Source organism: Ziziphus jujuba, chromosome 1, assembly GCF_031755915.1.
Source record: "Ziziphus jujuba cultivar Dongzao chromosome 1, ASM3175591v1".
NCBI lineage: Eukaryota > Viridiplantae > Streptophyta > Magnoliopsida > Rosales > Rhamnaceae > Ziziphus > Ziziphus jujuba.
In genome coordinates, this window is record NC_083379.1 from 47101524 (window position 1) to 47125888 (window position 24365).

A 24365-nucleotide genomic window follows, 5' to 3' on the forward strand; every position below is an offset into this window, starting at 1 on the left:
AAACAATTAATCTTGTTTAACACGAAATCTACTTCCTTTAATATATTCAGAATATTAATTAAACTCCTAATAGCTTAAATTAGCATCCCCGAAGTCATAATCCTAAATCAGGAGCCTGTATTAGTTTTCAGCTATGTATTTATTTATTTATTTATTTTTAAGCAGCAAAGCTAATTCTTCTTTTTTATTTATTTATTTTTAAACATATATATACATACATACATATTTTACATTTTGAATTGATCCTAGCGAAAAACCATGGCTTTGAAACGAAGGCACTTGGAGCAACTGCTACTGGTAGTACGAGGGATATTATTATCACTATCAGCAATAAAAGCAACATCTCAAATAACAAAACCAGGCTGCTTAGAGAGCTGCGGCTCCATCAGCATTCCTTACCCTTTTGGCATCTCCAAAGGGTGTTATATTGATGAATCTTTTCTGGTCATCTGCAACCGCTCTTTCAATCCTCCAAAACTATTTTTCCCTCAAAGTGATGTTCCCATAATCAGCAACATATCACTAGATGATGGTGAGCTGCGAGTGGCGAGCCCCATATCCCGGTCGTGCTACGACGAGCTTGGCAATCTCACCACCACTCCACATCAGTCCGACAAATTGATGATCACCAAATCCAGATTTCCCTTATCGACGCAAAACAAGTTCACTGCCGTTGGCTGCGACACGCTAGGAATTATCCAGGGAGGTACGAGTGGAAGAAACTATACTACTGCTTGTGCTACGATATGCAATCAACTTGATGATGTCACAAACGGCACTTGTGAGGGGGTTGGTTGTTGTCAGATGTCTATTCCTGATGGTGTAATCGATTATTTTATTTCTGCTTCAGGATTGACCAATAACCACACTGATGTACACAGTTTCAATCCCTGTAGTTTTAGTTTTGTAGCTGAGGATTACAACTTTTCGTCCTTGGATTTTCTCAGCTTACGGAACCGGGACACTGTTCCTGTGGTGCTGGATTGGAGTGTTGGAAATGAGACTTGCGAAATTGCTGAACAGCACATGTCTTCCTATGCATGCACCGCAGCGAATAGTGAGTGTCTCAATTCCAGCAACGCCGGCGGATATCGCTGCAGATGCTCCCAAGGTTACCATGGAAACCCCTACTTGCTTGATGGTTGCCGAGGTAGGTGCTTATATCATCCTAGCTGGCTCTAATTAATTAATTTCTCAATATTATAATTCATTTCATTTCACACCTTTGGATAAATTAATTACCTACTTCTATTCATAGGCAACATACATATATATATATATATATGATTGCTTATTCTTCCTAATTTGTAACTTTTCATAATTTGAGTGCCTGATCTTGAGCTCTTCCCATTTTAGATTTGGATGAGTGCGAGAGTAATCCAAACCCTTGCGTTCACGAAGCAACATGCAAGAACTTGATCGGGAGCTTTACTTGCTTATGTCCCAAGGGTTACGAAGGGGACGGGAAGAGAAATGGAACAGGGACAGGGTGTACAAAAATTGGTCGTAAGGATCAGACTTCATCAAGACTTGGTATTGCGCTGGGTAAGTGTATATTGGTCCGTGCATCTTCAAAAAAAGAAAAAAAAAAGAAAAAAGAAAAAATGTTTGAAACCAGGACATGATTTAGTTACTGATGAGGCAGATGAATGCTGCTTTTGTTATTATATTATAATTTTTTAATAGTTTAAGTATTTGTGTCTTTCATCAAAGTCACTCAACCCTACCACATAATGTAGCAAGAAACTGACTAAACTTTAATTTCAGACTTTGCAGTCCTAGTCTTTTGGTCAACACACGCAACTTCTACGTATTTTTTACGCAACACATACAAGTAATGTACATATCCATGGAAGTTTACAGATAATATGTACAATATTTAAAATTCTGTATCTCTATATATATCAGTGTGTGTGTATATATATATATATATATACACCATGATCACGATTGTTGGAGATCATATTAAAAACAACATTATTAGAATAAAATTTACAATCAGTGTCATAATTAAGTGTTCTTTTTTTTTTTTTTTTTAATAGTTTATTTTTTGCCTTTGCATTAGGATTGATTGTGATCGAGCCCTTTTTCCAGTACAGCTGTTTGATTTTAACAAAGACCATTTTTTCTCCTGGAATTTCCTCATAGGCATAAATGACTTTCGTGGAAATTACAAAGTACTTAAAATTAAGGTCAATCAAAATCTAAAATGTGAATTGGTCAACTTTAACTTCTTTAATTGGTTGGTTATTATTTATTATTGCACGATTTCCGATTTTATAATCAATTCAGTTACTGTATGCAGGTATATGCGTTGGCCTATTGGTACTAGTAGTTGGAGGTTCATGCATTTACTGGGGATTGAGGAAAAGGAAGCTCGACAAACTTAAAGAGCATTTCTTCCAACAAAATGGTGGAATTTTGCTTCAACAACAACTCTCTCAGTACAGAGGCTGTGTAGACATGGCCAAAGTTTTTACCATAGAAGAACTCAATGAGGCCACCAATAATTATGATGAAAGTAGGATTCTGGGCCAAGGAGGATATGGGACTGTATACAAGGGAGTGTTAGCAGACAACAGGATGGTTGCCATTAAGAAATCCAAAATTGGTGACCAGAGCCAAATCGAGCAATTCATTAATGAAGTGATTGTTCTTTCCCAGGTTAACCATCGAAATGTGGTGAAGCTAATTGGTTGTTGCTTGGAGACAGAGGTTCCCTCACTAGTCTATGAATTTATTACAAATGGGACACTTTCTGATCATATTCATAGAAAAGGCAAGTACCAGTTGCTTTCTTGGGAATTGCGTCTAAAAATAGCAACGGAAACTGCAAGTGCACTTGCATATTTGCATTCCTCAACTTCCATGCCAATCATCCACAGAGATGTTAAGGCTGCTAATATACTCTTGGATGACAGCTACACTGCGAAAGTTGGTGATTTCGGAGCTTCAAGGCTGGTTCCTCTTGATCAAACCGAATTAACCACTTTGGTTCAGGGAACACTTGGTTACTTGGACCCTGAATACTTGCATACCAGCCAACTGACAGAAAAGAGTGATGTTTATAGCTTTGGAGTAGTGCTGGCAGAGCTACTAACAGGGGAGAAGGCAATTTCTTCTGAAAGGCGAGAATGTGATAGAAATCTAGCATTGTTCCTCGTTTCATCGATGAAAGAGGACAGGCTGCTGCAAATTCTAGACAATCATATAGTTGTTGATGATGAGAGAGGCATTCAACAGGTGAAGGAGGTGGCTAATCTTGCAAAAAGGTGCTTGGGGGTGAGAGGAGAAGAGAGGCCTATCATGAAAGAAGTGGCATCAGAGCTTGAAGGACTAACCAAGGAAATGCATCCATGGCGACAACATGATCTGTTACGATCTGAAGAGGCTGAATATCTTCTAAAACCTTTTGATGTGAGCGAAGATGACCATGGCGCTAGTTGTAGCATCATAACTCCTGGTTTCGATGGCATGAAAAATCATATAATAACGCCACATGATAATGTGCGATAAACTGTTTTATGTTAATTTTAGAGTTTTTTATTTATTTGTTTATTTTTTAGGAGGAGGATTGCTTATTATATATGTATATTTATATCAAACAATGTAAATGAGAAAATAGAGAGAAGTAATTTGCTTTTTTTTTTTTGAAACAGTAATTTGCTTAAAATGTAACTGTATTTTAAGTAGTACTAAAGATTTAAAATTGGTTGTTACTATATTAGCAGCTGCCTTCCTTTTTTTTTTTTTGGGGTAATTTTTAATAATTGGTAAAGTACATATAATTGTACATCATATCTAGTGGAAAAAAAGAAATCGCCCCTGAGGTAAGGAGAAACTTGAGATCTTATTTTGAGGAAAACAATAAACTAAAGATTATTATTATTATTATCTTTTTTTGAGGAAATTGTATTTAAGATTACAAAAACGTAGTTTTGTTTCCTCAAAGTCAAAATTTGTCAATTCAAATAATAAAAGTGTGATGATTTAATCCTCAAATTCACCTTGTAATGCTGCTGTGATGTGTTGCATAACTGGTGCAGAACTGCAGAAGGTGGTCAAAACGGTGCATTCCATCATTTTGGAAGTAAAGAATGGCAAAATGGTTATTTTACCTTACATCTTAAGTAGAGTGACGTCGTTTTGAGGCAACACTTGTTTATATATATGGTTTCCTTCCTTCACAACGAAAAAAGAGAGAAAAAAATCAAATTTTCCAGACAGTTGCAGAAGCGGGAAAAACTCCAAGAAATCTGTTTTCATTCCCTCGTGTTTTTCTTTGTTTGTGTAATTGATGTTCTTTGTGAGCTTGGTTGAGAACACAGAGAGAAAAGGGTGTAACAGGGGTTTTGGGTGGTGAATATCTGAGTGATTTCATAGTTAAAATTCTGTAGTTGATTTCAGTGACAGCAACTATTCAATAATATCAGAAGCTCTCACCGGAGCAAGGAGGACGTAGGCAATCTTGGCCGAACCTCGATAAATCTTGTTGTTGTTTGTATTAGTTAGTTTTTCAGTTTTTTTGCTCTCTGATTTTCCAACAAAAAGTCAACAAGAAAGATAAACGTAAATTATGGTGACAAACTACTCTCTTGTTATGCCCTCTTTCCTTACATTCTTGCTAATTCCGTTAATAAAATAAAAATTCTTATTAATTAAGTTGTTATCCGATTGTATAAAAAAACTATGCATGTATATATTTATTAAATAAAAAAAAAGAAAAAAACTATGTAAATATAGCTATGCCTTTTTTTTTATTTTTATATCAAATTCTGTACTTTTTTTTTTTTGGGTAAATATATCAAATTCTATAGTTAGCCATTTGAGATCTAGTGAAATTAATTAATTATTATAACCGTGGAGTCGCAACAAATCTTGTCTACCTTTTTGATTCTGTCAACTGTGTGTAAAGGGTCAACAATAACAGTAAGAATAAAATATTATATGTCTCTTGGCCAAAAAAACATAACTTGCACAACGCACACGAATTATATATAATTTGCCGCACGACTATACGACTTCACGAGCTATTTCTTAAAAAAATAAAAATAAAAAAGAAAAAAACAACTTTTGTTAGGATAACAAAGGTTTGGTTGGAAATGTTTTGGGTCCAAATCCTAAAATTTGCAATCGTTTTCTTTTTTGTAAACCAATTAATCATTGCATGGAAAAGTACTCAACTTTTGAAAGGGCAAACGAAACAAAATTACTTTCAAAGGGGCTCACCTGCTTTCCTTGGACTCGTTCATCAACCAATTATGTTATATTATCTTTAAATTCCCTTTTACCTTTGTTGGTCAATTACGTACATCATTTGTCCAAGCTAATAGCCATCAGATTGACTTCACAAATTTCCGCACATATAAAATGGACACCAAGAAATTTTTAGCATCAAAATTTCACATTCCCTCCCACACCCCCCCCCCCCCCCCCCCCCCCCCAAAAAAAAAAAAAAAAAAAAAAAAAAAAAACACGAAAGTCATGTTTTTTACGAAAGTAATTCATGTTGCAGAAATTGCCATAATACTACTTTTAACAACAAAATTAGCAACATCACAAACCAAACCAGGCTGCTCAGAAAGCTGCGGCTCAGTTAATATTCCGTTCCCTTTCGGCACAACCGAAGGGTGTTATTGTGAAGTCCAGCCGCACCAACCACACCAACCTCACCAACCACAGCCGTACCAACCACAGCCACCATTGTTGACATGCTGCACCGATCAACAATTGTGGGCTAAGATGTTGAAATTGTGGCCTTGTAAGCCTATAAATAGGCTCCTTACCGTTCCATGATAACCAAGCCAAGAGAGCAATCTCAATCCTCCCAAGTGAGGAGAATTGAGAGAAAACTCCAAGAGAGAGAGTTGTTTAAGTTCCAGAGAGAACTTGAGAGAAGAGTGAGCAATTCCAGAGAGAATTGGAGAGTGCAGAGAGAGGTTCCACGAGAGAATCCTCCATGAGAGAAGTTTTTATTTTTATTTTCTATTTTTTAAGAGATTAATAGAATTCTTTTATTTTCTTCTCATATTTCTTCTCTAAAGTGGTCAGAGAACCACAACAAGTGGTATCAGAGCCCCAGATCGAGAGCTTGGGTTCAAAATTTGAAGAAACAGAGCCATTGTTCTTCAAGTTGGTGTTTCGGAAAGTTGTTCAAATAATTAATTTGACAATCCCAGGTGAAAGTACCCGACGAGAGGAGAACAACGAAGTTCGCCGGAGAGAAAACGGACCTCCCACGCGCCCGCACGCGCCGACTGAAATTTTTCTGCAACTGTTCACGCGCCCACGCGCCGCACGCGCCGTCTGGAGGTTGAAGACGACCACGTCAGCAGCCACGTCAGCACACCTGCCACGTCATCTGCCACGCCAGCCGACACGTCATCTGCCACGTGTCGCCACGTCATCTGACACGTCATCTGCCACGTGGTGCCACGTCAGCACCATCTGCCACGTCAGCAATATTTTTTGAAATTACGGAACGGCCCCTGAAGTTTCGGAAATTACGGAACAGCCCCTGAGTTATTGGAAATTACAGATTGACCCCTGTAGTGTTCTGAAATTACGGTACAGCCCCTGAACTATTGGAAATTACAGATTGACCCATGTAGTTTCTGTATTTGCAGGTTGACCCAGAAATTTTATGAAATTACATTTTTGCCCTAAAATTTCTGGTAATTATATTTTGACCCCGGAAGAGTCAAGTCCACCATTTTCGGCCGTTCCGGACGCAACGGTTAACTCCGTTTTGCCAAATTCAGCTCTATTTTTGGTCAAGCCATAATGTCAATGGAAGAATCATCTTCGGGAGCTATGGTTAAGCTCACTGCCACAAATTATACACTTTGGAGACCTCGGATGGAAGATCTCCTCAATTGTAAGGATCTGTTTGATCCTATAGAAGCTAAAGGCGAAAACCCCGATCCCAGCAAAGTAGCAGAATGGAAGAAATTAAACAAGAAAACGATCGGTCAGATCAGGCAATGGATCGACCACAGTGTCTTCCATCATGTAGCGAAGGAAACGGATACATATGCCCTCTGGACAAAATTGGAGGACATGTACCAGGCCAAGACTGCTCGGAACAAAGCCCTGTTGCTTAAGCGATTGGTACATCTAACATTACAGAGTGGAACTTCTGTAGCCGAGCATACCAGTGAGTTCCAGAGCTTGGTAAATCAACTATCTGCTGTGGATTACCAACTAGGGGATGAGGATCAGGCCCTCCTACTTCTAAGCTCTCTTCCAGACAGTTGGGAGACATTGGTAGTCTCTCTCAGCAATTCGGCCCCGAATGGCAAACTTACTATGGCTATGGTTAAGGATGCCCTATTTAATGAAGAGGCCAGGAGAAAGGACATTGGCATGGATCAGTCACATGCCCTCGTCACAGAGAGAGGAAGACAGCAAAGAGGTGGTCGAGATAGGGGGAGAGGCAGGAGCAAGAGCAGAGGCAGATCTACAGACGGCAGAAAATCATCGTATAAGTGCTATCATTGTGGCCTGGAGGGTCACATGAAGAAGAATTGCAGAAAATTGTTGAGAGAGCAGAGACTCCAAGGTAATCAGCCGAAGAAGGATGGAGAGACACTAGTCACTTGTACAGGAGAAGTGGCGCTCTGCTCCACCGAAGAAGAGACATGCCTTCATATATCAACCCAAGATGTTGAGTGGGTAGTCGATACTGCAGCATCCTACCATGTCACTCCACATAGAGATTTCTTCAAAACGTACAAAGCAGGAGACTTTGGTACGGTAAAGATGGGAAATTCCAGTTTCGCAAAGATTATGGGAACTGGTGATATTCAGATAAAAACGAATGTTGGTTGTACAATCACTTTGAAGGATGTCCGTCATGTTCCAGATCTTCGGCTTAATCTACTTTCGGGAGCAGCCTTAGACAAGCAAGGCTATGACAACTACTTCAGTAAAGGCACATGGAAAATGACGAAAGGTGCCATCGTTGTCGCCCGAGGACATATTTGTGGAACGTTGTACAAGACTCATGTGAAGATATGTGCAGACAGCCTCAATATTGCAGAAGGAGAGGCGTCTCAAAATCTGTGGCACCAGAGACTCAGTCACATGAGTGAAAAAGGATTGTCCACTTTGGCAAGGAAGAAGCTTATCACTGTTTGCAAGGATGCTGCGCTAGATCCTTGTAATCACTGCTTGTTTGGTAAGCAACATAGAGTCTCCTTCAGTTCCTCTGCATTGAGAAGATCAGAGTTGCTTAGTCTGGTGCACTCTGATGTTTGTGGTCCCATGGAGGTGGAATCATTAGGTGGTAACAAGTATTTCCTGACCTTCATTGATGATGCTTCACGGAAGGTGTGGGTATATTTCTTGAAGACAAAGGACCAGGTACTGGATTACTTCAAACTGTTTCATACCATGGTAGAGCGTGAAACAGGAAAGAAGCTGAAATGTCTCCGCTCAGATAATGGAGGCGAGTATACTTCCAAAGAGTTCGATGCCTACTGCAGAAGACACGGCATTCGACATGAGAAGACGGTCCCTCGTACCCCACAACATAATGGAATAGCCGAAAGAATGAACCGAACCATTATGGAAAAGGTCAGAAGTATGATCAGTATGGCTAAGCTGCCAAAGCCATTCTGGGGAGAAGCTGTTCGTGCCGCCCGCTATTTAATCAACAGATCACCGTCAATACCGTTGAATTTTGAAATTCCGGAGAAAGTGTGGTCGGGTAAAATTCCCTCCTACTCTCATTTAAGAGTGTTTGGTTGTATAGCTTATGTACATGTATCCAAGGAGCTCAGACAGAAGCTCGATGCAAGATCTACTCCATGCATCTTTATAGGATATGGAGATGAAGAATTCGGATACAGGTTATGGGACCCGAAAACAAAGAAGGTTATTAGAAGCAGGGATGTAGTATTCCAAGAAAACCAGAAAATGGAAGACATTGAAAAGCCCAGAATGTCTCCTAATTGTAGTTCTAGTGCCGAGAATTTTTGTCCTAATCCAGCACCAGCACAAATAGCCACAGAGGATAATGAGGTGCATGAAGATATACCAGAAGCAGACCAGGAGGAAGAAGGGGATATTGAGCAGGGGGAGACTCAATCCTCTCAAGCAGCTGCAGGGCCATCACAGCGGTCAGATGATGGTACACCTCCTGAAACCAGTGGTTTACAAGTTCGGAGATCTGAGCGAGGCCGAATTCCATCAAAGAGATTTCCAGAATCTGAGTATATTCTGCTTACTGAAGAAGGGGAGCCAGAGAGTTTCCAGGAAGCTGTTTCTCATCAAGAGAAGGAAAAGTGGCTGCAAGCAATGCAAGATGAGATGGAATCCTTGCAGAAAAATCATACTTATAAGTTGGTTGAGCTTCCAACAGGAAAGAAGGCACTAAAGAATAAATGGGTGTTCAAGCTCAAGAAAGATGGCAGCGGAAAGGTGGTGAAACACAAAGCCCGATTGGTGGTCAAAGGATTTCTTCAGAAGAAAGGAATTGACTTTGATGAGATTTTTTCACCAGTGGTAAAAATGACTTCAATTCGAGTCATTTTTGGTTTAGTAGCAAGTCTAAACCTAGAGCTTGAGCAGATGGATGTGAAGACAGCATTTCTTCACGGTGATTTACATGAAGAAATCTACATGGAGCAGCCAGAAGGATTTGAGGTTTCAGGGAAAGAAAACCTCGTATGCAAGCTAAAGAAGAGCTTGTATGGCCTCAAGCAAGCACCAAGACAATGGTATAAGAAGTTTGACTCGTTGATGGTGAGTCAAGGCTATAAAAGGACTGCAGCAGACCAGTGTGTTTATATTAAAAAATTTTCAGGTGGAAACTTCATTGCACTTTTGTTATATGTGGACGACATGTTGATCGTTGGACAAGATGCAATGAAGATTAGTCAGCTGAAGAAAGAATTGTCTAAGTCTTTTGATATGAAAGACTTAGGACCAGCTCAACAAATTTTGGGAATGCAAATAATCCGAGACAGGAAGAATAGAAGGTTATGGCTATCTCAAGAGAAGTATGTTGAACGGGTGATAAAGAGATTCAACATGGATAAAGCCAAACCGGTCAGCATTCCACTTGCAAATCATTTTAAGTTGAGTAAGAGATTGTGCCCCTCATCCAAAGAAGAGATAGAGGAGATGGCTTCAGTACCATATTCTTCAGCGGTAGGAAGTCTGATGTATGCAATGGTGTGTACCAGACCAGACATTGCTCATGCAGTAGGTGTTGTGAGCAGATTTCTTTCAAATCCTGGAAAGAAACACTGGGAAGCAGTCAAATGGATTCTCAGGTATCTTAAAGGTACATCGAAGCTGTGCTTGTGCTACGGGGGAGGTGATCCAATCTTAGAAGGCTATACAGATGCAGATATGGCCGGAGACCCTGATAATAGAAAATCTACATCAGGTTATCTCTACACTTTTGCAGGGGGAGCTGTGTCATGGCAGTCAAGATTGCAGAAGTGTGTTGCTTTATCCACTACTGAAGCAGAGTACATTGCCGCAGCGGAAGCGGGTAAGGAAATGTTGTGGTTAAAGTGTTTTCTCACAGAATTGGGCATCAAGCAAGAAGACTACAAGGTACATTGTGATAACCAAAGTGCCATGGATTTGAGCAAAAACTCAATGTATCATTCCCGTACAAAGCACATTGACATTCGCTATCATTGGATACGCGAAGTAATAGATCAACAGTTGCTGAAACTGATGAAGATCCACACAAAAGAGAATCCAGCAGATATGCTAACAAAAGTTGTTGCTCAAGAGAAGCTGAAGCTATGCAGAGACATAGCTGGAATAGATGGCAGATGACCATCAGTTTTAAATGCGGCTGGAGGGGGAGAATTGTGAAGTCCAGCCGCACCAACCACACCAACCTCACCAACCACAGCCGTACCAACCACAGCCACCATTGTTGACATGCTGCACCGATCAACAATTGTGGGCTAAGATGTTGAAAATTGTGGCCTTGTAAGCCTATAAATAGGCTCCTTACCGTTCCATGATAACCAAGCCAAGAGAGCAATCTCAATCCTCCCAAGTGAGGAGAATTGAGAGAAAACTCCAAGAGAGAGAGTTGTTTAAGTTCCAGAGAGAACTTGAGAGAAGAGTGAGCAATTCCAGAGAGAATTGGAGAGTGCAGAGAGAGGTTCCACGAGAGAATCCTCCATGAGAGAAGTTTTTATTTTTATTTTCTATTTTTTAAGAGATTAATAGAATTCTTTTATTTTCTTCTCATATTTCTTCTCTAAAGTGGTCAGAGAACCACAACAGTTATTTCGATGAATCATTCCTTCTAAACTGCAACCACTCATTCAATCCCCCAGTACTAACTTTCCCGAGGAGTAACATTTCCATACTCAACATCTCAATACCTGAAGGTGAATTGAAAGTTGCAGGTCCTGTATCCCATGACTGCTACAATGAACTTGGCAATATTACGCTGAACAACAGCGACACTCTCACTTCCATGTTTACGTTTTCTAATTTTTCCTTATCAACTACGAGGAACATGTTCACCGCGGTTGGCTGCGACACCGTCGGGGTCATAGCAGGCACACCGGGGGGTAGAAACTACACAACTGGTTGTGTAGCACTCTGTAATCAAATCGAGGATGTGAGAAACGGGTCGTGCAATGGAGTTGGCTGCTGTCAGATGTCTATTCAAGATGGAGTACGGGATTTCGCTACAAGTATCGGAAGCTTGAACAACCATACCGAGGTGCACAGTTTCAATCCGTGTGGATATACTTTCGTAGCGGATCGAAGTTACAACTTTTCGTCTTTAGATCTTGTGGACTTCCAGAACAGAGAGACTGTCCCAGTTGTGCTTGATTGGAGTGTTGGGAATGGGACATGTGAAGCAGCTAAAGAAAATCTTACAGGGTATGCATGTCAGGCAATGCACAATGACTGTGTGAATTCAAGTAACGGTGGATATCGCTGCACATGCTCTGAAGGCTTCGATGGAAATCCATATCTGCTTGATGGTTGCCAAGGTATACCATATATATTGTGCTGTTAATTTTGGCTTTCTCTGTTAATTTTTTGGATGGTTTTGATTTGAATTTCGCTAGTTTTTTCATAAATTTAGATGTTAATGAATGTGAAAGTTCAAACCCCTGCTCTGATAATGCAACGTGCGAGAACTTGGTTGGAAGCTTCAATTGCATATGTGCGGAAGGACATGGAGGGGATGGGAAGAGAGATGGAACAGGGTGTAGTCCTGAACAGGATCGTGAGGATCAAACTCTAAAGCTTGCTATTCCGCTTGGTAAGTTGTGTACAAGAATTATTTAGCATATTAAGACCAAACAATATTTATTTATTATAATTAATGTTTAGGCAGATGAATGATTTATTTTTATTAATTTTACCATATGGGTTCTCTAAGTAAGTCTAACTTTAATGATTAAACAAATGTATCATTAAATTTCGGAGAAATTTCTTGGACAATACGTTGCATTTGCTGACTTTGAAGTTTGTATATCAGCAATTGAACAAATTTGGTGAAATAGTCAAAGGGAGAGGGAGAATGAAATATCTGTACAAATTCAAAAACATTATTATATAATATATACGAATATCATTATCGTAAGTTTCTTTTGTTATCTTTAGTCATCCTTTTGAATTCCTTGTATAAATAGGCGTCGTCAAATCGGTATTTGCCTTTCTTCCTATTTTAATATTTAAATATCTATGTATGATTTTAGGACCATCTTATTTTGAACTTTCCTGAACATGAACCCCAAATTAATTACTTTTCTCACACCTTTGACAAAGAATTTTTCAAAAATCTAAATCTGAATCCATCTTTAATTTAAAAGGGAACTATATATGCCATGATTTCAAAATTAATTATTAATTTTATATTTGCAGGCATCTGCATAGGCCTATTGTTACTTGTTGTGGGGGCTTCTTGGATTTATTGGGTATTGAAGAAAAGAAAGCTCATCAAACTTAAAGAGAAATTCTTTCAACAAAATGGTGGCATGCTGCTACAGCAACAGCTCGCTCAATACAGAGGATCTGTAGAGACAGCTAAAGTTTTTACTGCAGAAGAACTCAACAAGGCTACCAATAACTATGACGAAAGTAGAATCATTGGCCAAGGAGGCTACGGAACGGTATACAAAGGAGTGCTAACAGATAACAAATTGGTTGCCATTAAGAAGTCCAAAATTGGTGATCAGAGCCAAATTGAGCAATTCATCAATGAAGTTATTGTGCTTTCCCAAATTAACCATCGAAATGTGGTGAAGCTAATAGGTTGCTGCTTGGAGACAGAAGTTCCCTTACTAGTTTACGAATTTATTACAAATGGAACTGTTTCAGATTATATTCATGGCAAAGCTCAATACTCCTCACTTTCATGGGAAATGCGTCTGAAAATAGCTAGAGAAACAGCAAGTGCACTTGCATACTTGCATTCATCAACTTCTATGCCAATCATACACAGAGATATCAAGACTACAAACATTTTGCTCGATGACAACTACACAGCGAAGGTTGCTGATTTCGGAGCTTCAAGGCTAGTTCCACTTGATCAGACTCAACTGACCACTTTGGTGCAGGGAACATTGGGATACTTGGACCCAGAATACTTTCATAGCAGCCAATTGACAGAAAAGAGTGATGTGTATAGTTTTGGAGTTGTTTTAGCAGAGCTACTAACAGGGGAGAAGGCGCTTTCTTTTGATAGACCAGAGGGTGACAGAAATCTAGCAATGTACTTCGTTTCGTCGATGAAAGATGATCGTTTGCTACAAATTCTTGACAATCATATGGAGGCTAATGAGCGAACTATTCAAAAGCTGAAGGTGGTTGCTGATGTTGCAAAAGGTTGCTTGAGAGTGAGAGGAGAAGAAAGGCCTACTATGAAGGAGGTGGCAGCAGAGTTAGAAGGTTTAAGTAAAGCAATGCATCCATGGGAGGAAGATGATAATTTACAAGCAGAAGAGGCTGAATCTCTCATTAAGCCTTCGAATCCTCATTTGGATGAAGATAATCATGGTGCAAGTGCTAGCAATACAACTATAGGGTTCGACAGCATGAAACATCACATAATAATGCCATATGATGATGGGCGATAATGCATGATTAATATAAAAACATGTGTACAAGTTCATTTAAAATGTCTTGTCAAAAAACAAAAGTTATTTAAAAAGTATTATCAGGGATTTGTTTGTATTTTTAAGTTTTCTTGCTTTTTAAGAGGCTAAACAGTGTGACCGAGAAAATAGTGAAAAGTAATTTTAATTTTCTTTTTTAAATAGTTCTGGCTAGATGATTTCATTTGATAAAAACTCATAAAGAAGAGAATATATATTATATAACGATGGACCAGCAGGTATGTATAGTTTCCGTTTAAGTTTTCTTTTTCTAAATGACTGCAATAATAAATGGCTTCATTATCTCCCCCAATGTAAACTGATCTCTTGTAAAGATTCTTTTCAATTCGATTAAAAATAAAAAATTCTTGTTGATTAAAACGTTAATTGATCCACCTATTTGATTTTTTCAACTGTAGATATTTCTATAGGTTTCTTTTAAACAAAGAATATACGCGAGATTTGACTTTGACCTCCCTAATTCACACGAAGTATATATTTGCACCATATGACGGAGTTGTTTTTCTCCCAGTGTCTCTCAATTCAGGAAAAGAGAAAATTTTTTGTGGTCAAGGAGCAGGTTTTGTTGGACAGTTGTTTAGTCCAAATCCTATGCATAAATGTAACGTTCTTGATAACACAAAAAAATTTGCCGCGAGGGGACTTTAATTAACTTTCAAATATTGGATTCAATAAAAAATATATTAAAAAAAAAAAACTTTCTAATGCACATTTAGACCAAAATTACTTTAAAAGAAGCTCAGCTGCTTATCATTGCTGAATTAAAATTCTTAATTTCCTTTTACATGTCTTGGTCAAGTACGTAAATCATTCATCCTACAAATTGCCATCAACCTCAGGAGTCAGTCGCGTAAATTTCCCATCCTTTAAAACAGGCACCAAATTAAGAACTTTTTAGCTGCAGCAAAATCAAATGAACTTTTCCTCCCACCGAAAACTTTTTAAGTCTATGTTAAATTTGAAAGCAATGCATGTTATAGCAATTGCAATGCTACTTTTAGCAATGAAATTAGCTACATCCCAAATCAAATCAGGTTGCTGAGAGAGCTGTGGCTCTGTTAACATTCATTACCCTTTTGGCATATCCAAGGGCTGTATTCTTGACTAAACCTTTCTTCTCAATTGTAACCAAACATTTGATCCCCCAAAACTGTTTTTCCTAAACGGCAATGTTTGTATATTGGACATCTCTCTAAATGGCGAACTGCGAGTACAGGGCATATATCCAGTGCCTGCTACAACAAGAATGGGAATCTTACAATCAACAAAACCGACTCTAGCACTTCCACCTTCTTGTTTTCGAGCTTTCCTGTATCGAGCACAAGGAACATGTTCATTGCATTTCGCTGTGACACTATTGTGGTGATTGAAGGTTCCATGAGGGGGAGTAACTATAAGATAGGATGCGTATCAATGTGCAACCAAATTGAGGATTTGATAGACAGATGGGTAGATGTCTATCCTTGTACAAGCATTGGAATACACAATGGATGTTATAAGCTTGCAAAACCACACGGGTGTTCACAGTTTCAATCCTTGTGGATATACTTTCGTAGCTGATGAAAGCTACAACTTTTCGTCACTAGACCTTGCCAGATTTTAGAACAGAGAGACTGTCCCTATATTGCTTGGTTGGGGTGACTCGAAGGAGATATGCAAAAAAGCTTCATTAGAATGGTGGATATCATTGCCGCAAATGCTTTAGCCGTTGCACTCAGTATAGATTTTTTGTTCAAAACTGCACGTGAGCGCCCTTGCGCGAGCTACAATCAAACTAAAACGCGTTAGCTAGGCTGTTTTCAATAAAGAGTGTGTTAGCACTGTCTTAACTATTTAGAGTTCTTTTAAACCCCGAAGTCATAATCTACAATCTACCTTGTTAGGGGCCCAACGTCCGGTATATACTTTACTACCACTTATAACATTGCATCTCTAGCTAATCGCTTTAGGCATATGAGAGTGATTATCATTACATTTAAATAATTTTCCATTCCACATATGGACGATGTGAGATTGGATATCAGATAGCCTGCTAGTGCCTTTTACACTTGCTCACACTAGTTATTACAATCCACCCCTTTGAAACTTAGTGTCCTCGCTGGCACTTTCGATCAAACACATTCTTTTTTGTTCAAAAATACTCTTACTTAAGTGCTCCTAACTTTGGAGTTCTTTCAGATCTTGAAACCAACTGCTCTAAAAATGCCTAGTCATTATAAGTATGACTATTCTTTACATTTGAGTTATTTCCATTTCATGCTTGGATGATGTGGGATTAGATACTATGTAGTCTACCAATGCCTCTGGTATCTGCCTATACTGGTTGTCACATTCCACACAAAATTCTTTCTTTATTTTTCTAATTTGATATTTTGGGCCGTGAACTGAAAGGCTGTGCTTTTGTAATTTTAAATGTTAATGAGTACCAAAGTTCAATCCCTGCTCTGATAATGCAAAGTGTGAAAACTTAGTTGGGAGTGATGTTTATAGTTTTGGAGTAGTCTTGGCAGAGCGACTAACAGGGGAAAAGCACTGTTTTTTTTGATAGGCCAAAATCTGATAGAAATCAGCCATGTACTTCCTCTCGTCAATGAAATAGGACCCGTTAGTCCAAATCCTTGACAATATGTATTGCGGTTGATGATGAGGAATCTATGTTAGAGTTGGGCCTAGACCTACAAGTGTGAATGATTTGGGTTTACGGTTGTTGAGTTTTGTTATAATAATTTTTTTTTTTAAATCAAATAATATTTTTGATAATAGTGGGAGAGAGTTTTACGGGAGAATAACTCTTTGGTGAGAGTTTGAAGGTTGCAGTCTTTTCAATTTTTATTTTTGGAAGGAAATACAGAAAAAAAAATGGTAAAGTGAAGGTACACAGAGAGTTTGAAGAGAAAAGCTTCAGAGGTGCTGAATCTGAAAGCTTTTGCAGCCGTTGTATCATGGGAGACGTTCGCTACAAAACTCCTGCACCGGTGGGCGTAAAATGTCTCAAGGACACTGTGGTATCACACAAGCCTCGGTCAACCTTTCTAGAAAACAGATCAATTTCAAGGACTTACAGGTTTTAAAATGCTTTATTTATTTTGTATTTATTTTTATTTATTTTGTATTAAATTGTCCACATGTATTTACATATATTCATATATGATATTTTCCCAACAATCTTAAGACGTTTTACTAATTTTTATATATGTAAATATAATGTGGAAATTTAAGTTGTTTATTATGTTATTGATTGCTAATATTTTTATTCTTATATATATATATATATTGATTAAATATTTCCATGTGTGTTTCACTGTTGAAACAAGAGAAAAAAAAAATTTATTAAACCCGTGGGTATATTGTTCCATCTGCTTTCATCTTCCTTTTAAAAATCCATTTGTAACCCAAAGGTTTACAACCTGGAGGAAGATCTACCAACTCCCAAGTGTGATTCTGCAGGATGGAATCAATTTCACTTTTACCGCTTCTTTCCATAAATTCCCTTCAGGAGAATTTATGGCCTCTTGGAAGCTTTGAGGTTCACTTTCTGGCATATAAGTAAGAAAATCCGGACCGTAGGAATTTTCCGTTCTTACTCTCTTGCTACGTCTAAGCTCAACCTCAGTTTCTTGTTCTTGATCACTATCATGATTATCAACATCCATAGTATCATAAGTTCGTTTAGACGTACTCGGTCCTTCTTCCACTTTATATGGAAAAATGTGTTCGAAAAATGATACATTTCTCGATTCCATTATTGTGTTCTTGTGTATAGCAGAAATTTCTGACCTATACACGAGAAACCGATATGCACTACTATTCTGTGCATATCCTATGAAGATGCAATCAACAGTTTTGGGATCTATCTTCACCTTCTTAGGTGTAGGTACAACTACTTTAGCTAGACACCCACACACTCGTAAATATTTGTAAGAGGGTTGTCTTCCCTTCCATACTTCATAGGGTTTCTTTACCTTATCTTTCCGAGACACCTTATTTAAAAGGTCATTTACCGACAAAATGGCTTCCCCCCACAAGTTCTGAGGTACTCCAGAACTTATCAACATTGCATTCATCATTTCTTTCAAGGTTCTATTTTTCCGTTCATCCACACCATTCGATTGTGGCGAATATGGTGGAGTAACTTCATGTATTATGCCATGTTGAGCACAATACTCTTCGAAAGGAGTTACATACTCTCTACCACGATCACTTCTAATCACTTTAACTTTCCTGTTGAGTTGATTCTCAACTTCCGTTTTATAAAGAATAAATTTCTCTATAGCCTCATTTTTGCTTTTAAGCAAGTATACATAGCAGTATTTCGTGCAATCATCAATAAAGGTGATAAAATACTTATTACCACCTCTAGTCGGTGCAAATTTTAAATCACATATATCACTATGTATTAAATTCAAAGGTTTGTTATTTCTATCAATTGTTTGATATGATGACCTCGTTAATTTTGCTTCCACACAAGTTTCACACTTATGATTGGAATCAATTTCAAATGAAGGAATATGATTTAAGTTAATTAATCTCCACAGAGAATTAAAATTAACATGTCCTAGTCTACCATGGCATAAAATGAAAGACTCAAGCAAGTAAACAGAAGAATTACTAGCTTTATTCATTTCTTTAGGCTTTACAACCATTACATTCAGTTTAAATAAACCATTGACTACACAGCCCTTTCCCACAAACATCCCAAATTTAGACAAAATAACCTTATCTGACTCAAACACTAAGCGAAAACTATGTTTGCTCAACAGCGATCCAGATACCAGATTCTTGCGAATGTCTGGAACATACAATACATTATTCAGAGTCAGCTCTTTCCCCGAGGTCATCTTCGGGATTACTTTGCCCTCACCTTGGATTTTTGAGGTAGCAGAGTTACCCATAAATAGCTTCTCCCCATTCTTCTTTGGTTCGAAGGAAGTGAACATACTCCTATCCGAACACACGTGCCGGGTCGCACCAGTATCTATCCACCACTCTCTAGGATTAGATCCCACCAAGTTCACCTCAGATATCACAGCACTTAAGTCAATATTGTCAACCTCTTTAGTGATGTCCTCCATCACTTGTGCCTGGTTCCTCTTTCTCTTTGGCAGCCTACATTCAGTAGCTCTGTGACCCATCTTATCACAGTTGAAGCACCTACCTTGAAATTTGGCCTTCTTGGAGATTCCTCCTTTTGGCCCCAGCTTAGAAGCTTTTCCAATTTGCTTCTTATTCTTGGAGCCCTGACCATGCTCCACAACATTAGCCTTCAACACGGCCTTCGAAGTTCTCTTATCAGACTTCCTGTTGTCATTTTCTATGCGAAGCTTGCTAATAAGAGCCTCCATATCCATCTCCTTTCTCTCGTGCTTCAGATAATTCCAGAAGTCACTCCAACTCTCGGAAGAGAGATGGAACTAGATGCAATCCCAAAGAGGATGATGGAGACCATACTCTAAGGTTGGCTGTTCCGCTTGGTAAGTCATTTATATTGGAATTATTTTTACACTAAAAATAATACTAAATGTTCAGGCAAATGAATTCACGTAAAAAGAAAAAGAAAAAAGAACAAATATTCAGGCCAAATGAATGTGATTGTTGTTTGTAGCAGCTGGGTTTTCTAAACAAGGCAACCTAAAAGATGAGGAAAATATATATAGTCTTTCAGATATTCTAAAAGTATTTTTAATGGTTTTATATATTAAAGTTGCATTATGAAGGTTAAAAAATGTTAATGTTACTGTTGTTGAAGTATAACCCCTGTGCTGATGTGTAAAGAGCTGCTAACATGGATAAGTGAGGCTGTAAGGTGTACTCTATGCTGGCTTACATGCCAGGTGTCACTAAATTTGTAAAAAGAAATATGTGTGCATGAAAGTGTGAGTGAGAGAATTTTATTAAAAATCAGAATTGTAATCATTACTTGATGATGTAATAATTGATATATACTATTATATTGAAAAATGCAATACAAGCGGAGCTCACACAATTCTCTTTTTTATATTCTCTTTCTCTTTTTCTCGAATATTCATTTTTCTGCAAAATATTGCAGAGCTCAAAACCTCCATTAACATGGTATCAAAGCCACGGTAGAATTTGAATCTGGTTAAACACTGTGAGATGAGGAAGATTTTGAGCAAAATCTGAGCTCGATTGAAAAAAAAAAAAAAATCAAATTAGAGACTCTGGTTTCTTGTACTGAAAAGACCAGCATAAACAATGGTTGGATTTGAAGTGAGAGCTCCAATATTCTCAGGTGAGAATTATGAATTTTGGAGAATCAAGATGGTGACCATTTTCAAATCCTATGGGCTCTGGAGGATACAAGCAAAAAGAAGGCCTTGATTATTTTGACACTTATTCTCCAATCACAAGGATAAATTCCATAAGGATGGTACTGGAATCATTCTTAGTCAAACTCATTATGTAGATAAAATACTGGCTAAGTTTAATAATAATGATACTAGTATAGCCAGAACACCCATAGATATGAGTTTACACTTATCCAAAAATAAAGGAGAAGGTGTATCTCAAGTACAATATGCTAGGATGATTGGAAGTCTGATGTACTTGATGAGTTGTACCAGACCAGACTTAGCCTACGCAATAAGTAGACTAAGTAGATACACAAATAATCCAAATGAAGATCATTGGAAAGGGATCGTTAGAGTACTAAGATATCTATGATATACTCGTGAATACGGACTGCACTATACAAGATATCCTGCTGTATTAGAAGGATACAGTGATGCAAATTGGATATCAGATATAAAGGATTCAAAATTCACTAGTGGCTATGTATTCACATTAGCAGGTGCAACTGTGACATGGAAGTCCTCGAAACAAACTGTGATAGCTCGATCCACTATGGAATCCGAGTTTATTGCTCTAGATAAATGTGGTGAAGAGGCAAAATGGCTACGCCAATTTTTAGAGGACATTCCTAGGTGGCCTAAACCTGTGCCAGCAATAAGTTTACATTGTGATAGTCAATCTGCGATTGGCAGGGCATAGAATATTATGTATAATGGAAAGTCTAGACACATTCATCGTAGACACAATTTCATTAGACAATTAATCTCAACTGGAGTTATCTCAATAGACTATGCGAAGTCAAAAGATAACATTGCGGATCCGCTAACTAAAGGGTTAAATAGAGAACTAGTTGAGAAGTCATCGAGGGGAATGGGATTGAAGCCTGTGAATAAAGTCAATACGATGGAAACCCAACCTAGTTGACTGGAGATCCCAAGATCTAGGTTCAATGAGACAACTCAATTGTAAAGACTAGTATGGATCACTGTGGGGGGTTAATCCTCTGCCCATTCCTATGATGAAACAGTGATAGAAAGAGGTTAAGCATAAAAGTATGCTTTTAATGATTCCCATAAGTGTGTGTTTAGTAATCTATGCATAGGTATGTTGATTATATAAGAAATAGGAATCACCTATGTGAGAGAGAAGAGTGGCCGTTTCAAAGGAGAATTGTTTAGGGCACAATTGTTTAGAAACTCTCGCAGAACCAGGAAGGTGTTTAAGGCCAAAATGAACACAACAGTGAGAACTGAAGTGTACCAGGAAGGAATCATGTGTGGGCTATGTTATCATTTACACAAAAGACGAAATGGTTCAAAGATATCGCTTCTACCATAAGTCAGTAAAGAAAATGTAGTCTCTCAAAGGAAGATTCAAAGAGTAACATCTACCTATCCTATGCAAGTTCCGACTGTAGAGCTTTACCACTAGAGTCATGTTTGTATTTTTAAATCAAATCATTCATGTGGAGGATTGTTAGAGTTGGGCCTAGGCCCACAAGTGTGAATGATTTGGGTTTTCGGTTGTTGAGTTTTGTTATAATAATTTTTTTTAAATCAAATAATATTTTTGATAATAGTGGGAGAGAGTTTTACGGGAGAATAACTCCTTGGTGAGAGTTTGAAGGTTGCACATACTGCAACGTTCTTTTCAATTTTTATTTTTGGAAGGAAATACAGAAAAAAAAAAAAGAAAAAGAAAAAAAACAGTGGTAAAGTGAAGATATACAGAGAGTTCGAAGAGAAAAGCTTTAGAGGTGCTGAATCTGAAAGCTTTTGCAACCGTTGTATCATGTGAGACGTTCGCTACAAAACTCCTGCACCGGTGGGCGTAAAACGTCTTAAGGACACTGTGGTATCACACAGGCCTCGGTCAACCTTTCTAGAAAGCAGATCAATTTCAAGGACCTACAGGTTCTAAAATACTTTATTTATTTTTATTTATTTTGTATTAAATTGTCCACATGTATTTATATATATTCATATATGATATTTTCCCAACAATTTATTCATAAGGTAAAGTTTGGTTGGTCTTGCAAAAAGGTGCTTGCGAATTAGAGAAGAAGAAAGGCCTAATATGAAAGAGGTGGCAACAGAGCTGGAGGGACTAAATAAGAAAACGCATTATCATTGGGACAAGAGGATTTCCAACACAAGAATCTGTCTATCTTTCAGAACCTTCATATGCTCACGTGGATGAAGATGAATTTTGTAAGCAGTTGTAGTAATACAATTGCATGGTTTGATAGCTTGAAAAAAGATACTTTATCGCCAAATAGGGAAAGTAATCTTAGAGATTTTAACTCTTATACTGCATTTGTAATTAAATCAAAGATTGAGTAGTTTTTTTTTATTCTTTTTTTTTTGTTTTGTTTTGGGGGGGGGGGGGGGGGGGGGGGGGGGGGGGGTGGGGGGGTGGGTGTAAGAAGTGATCGCTTGTTGTTTGTTTGAACTGATGAAATCAAATGTTGGACAGTAAATTGTTTATTGTGCAATTGGCTTTGTGTTTTTGTTTTTTGTTTTTTTGCTCCATTTTTTTTTTTTTTTTGGCTATGTTGTTGTTGTTGTGTGTGTGTGTTGTTTTGTTTGAATTTTATTTTGTTTCTGACATCCTTGTCCTATTTTTGTTTGTCCATGAAATACCGTGCCATGTATATATAGATATAGATATATGATTGAAAAAGTATATATAGATATTAATATATGATTGAAAATGATATTCTTCATTAGTAGTGATCATCATCAATGGGATCCATGTTTTAGTTTTTTGTTTTTCATATTTATGTGTTAGTTATTAATAGGTTAATACTAAAGGTTTATTTTTCACTTAGGATTTTTGTTTTAAAAAAACTAAATTGATTTAAAGCAATCAAATTACAAATTAACATATAAATATAGCTTCTATTAGTGATGGTCGCCAATTATGACAAATAACAATGCTCTATATTTATATGATCTAAGTTTCTAACATAACATGCGGCTGAGGTTGCAGCCGAGCCAAAAACCATGCTTCTGTTCCATCCCTGCTTGTTGTAACATTTAAAGTTGATCAAGAAAAATAGATTTTGTTACTTTTTTTTAAATCTATTGGGTATACTGAAAAAAAGAAACTAACTTGTTTGTATTTAATTTAATTTCTTTTTTGTTTTTAATTACATCATAGTTCCAATTTTGAGTATAAATGGTTAAGTTAAAAACTTTGCACAAAAAGCCAATTGCATGTAATCCGACGTTAACAATCCAATTACATCAACTCCCCTGTTGTCCTTGTGTATTATTAGAGTGTACTTCTTTTTAGCACTGATTTTGATTCATAAAAATTCTTATTCATCAACAAAAAAAGAGTTCTTCTTTATAGTACTAGAACTAATGTAATCAATTAATATTGAATGTAAAGAAAAATTTGAATTTGCAATCGGTTGGCCGTTGGGTATGTGTTGTTTTGTTGTGTTTGTTTAAATTTTCTTTCGTTTTTTGACATCCTCCTTACATTAATATACGTATATTATCATATATATATGTATATATATATGATAATGATCAAATTTCCAAATACATTTTGTTTTTTTTTTTTTTTTCTGATAATTGTCTTAGGCCCAAAGTCATCGCCTCCTTCAACAGTATTTAGCATGTGGAATCTACATTCAAGCTCAGATAAGGTTTATTAGGAATTAAATCTGCAATTCCTAAAAAAAAAAAAAAAAAAAAAAAAAAAAAAGTGATGAATTCATCTGCTTCCTACCATCTGATCCACCTTTCGTAAATAGATTTTGTCAGTCCTTTCAAAATCTACCGTTTTTAGAGAAACTACATAAATTAAAAAAAAGACTAAACTGATTTAAAAAAAAAATGAAAAACTAAAATTAAAGATAGTACATTTGTGTACTTTTTAAAATTATTCTCTGGCAAAATAAAAGACGTAAAAATAAAAAAGAAA

At 37.4% G+C, this 24365-nt stretch overlaps 2 protein-coding genes across 2 annotated transcripts; both read left to right on the top strand.

Moving 5' to 3' along the window:
- The first annotated feature begins 258 nt into the window (after positions 1-258).
- Positions 259-3614, top strand: LOC107405628 (wall-associated receptor kinase 2). The gene is made up of 3 exons (XM_025071288.3): positions 259-1150; positions 1357-1545; positions 2306-3614. The coding sequence occupies exons 1-3, from the start codon at positions 259-261 to the stop codon at positions 3514-3516; spliced, it is 2292 nt and encodes a 763-aa protein (XP_024927056.3). The 3' UTR covers positions 3517-3614.
- A 7376-nt stretch (positions 3615-10990) lies between these two features.
- On the top strand, positions 10991-14480 carry LOC107435080 (wall-associated receptor kinase 5). The gene is made up of 4 exons (XM_060814587.1): positions 10991-11010; positions 11263-11987; positions 12083-12262; positions 12868-14480. The coding sequence occupies exons 1-4, from the start codon at positions 10991-10993 to the stop codon at positions 14079-14081; spliced, it is 2139 nt and encodes a 712-aa protein (XP_060670570.1). The 3' UTR covers positions 14082-14480.
- Positions 14481-24365: the final 9885 nt, after the last annotated feature.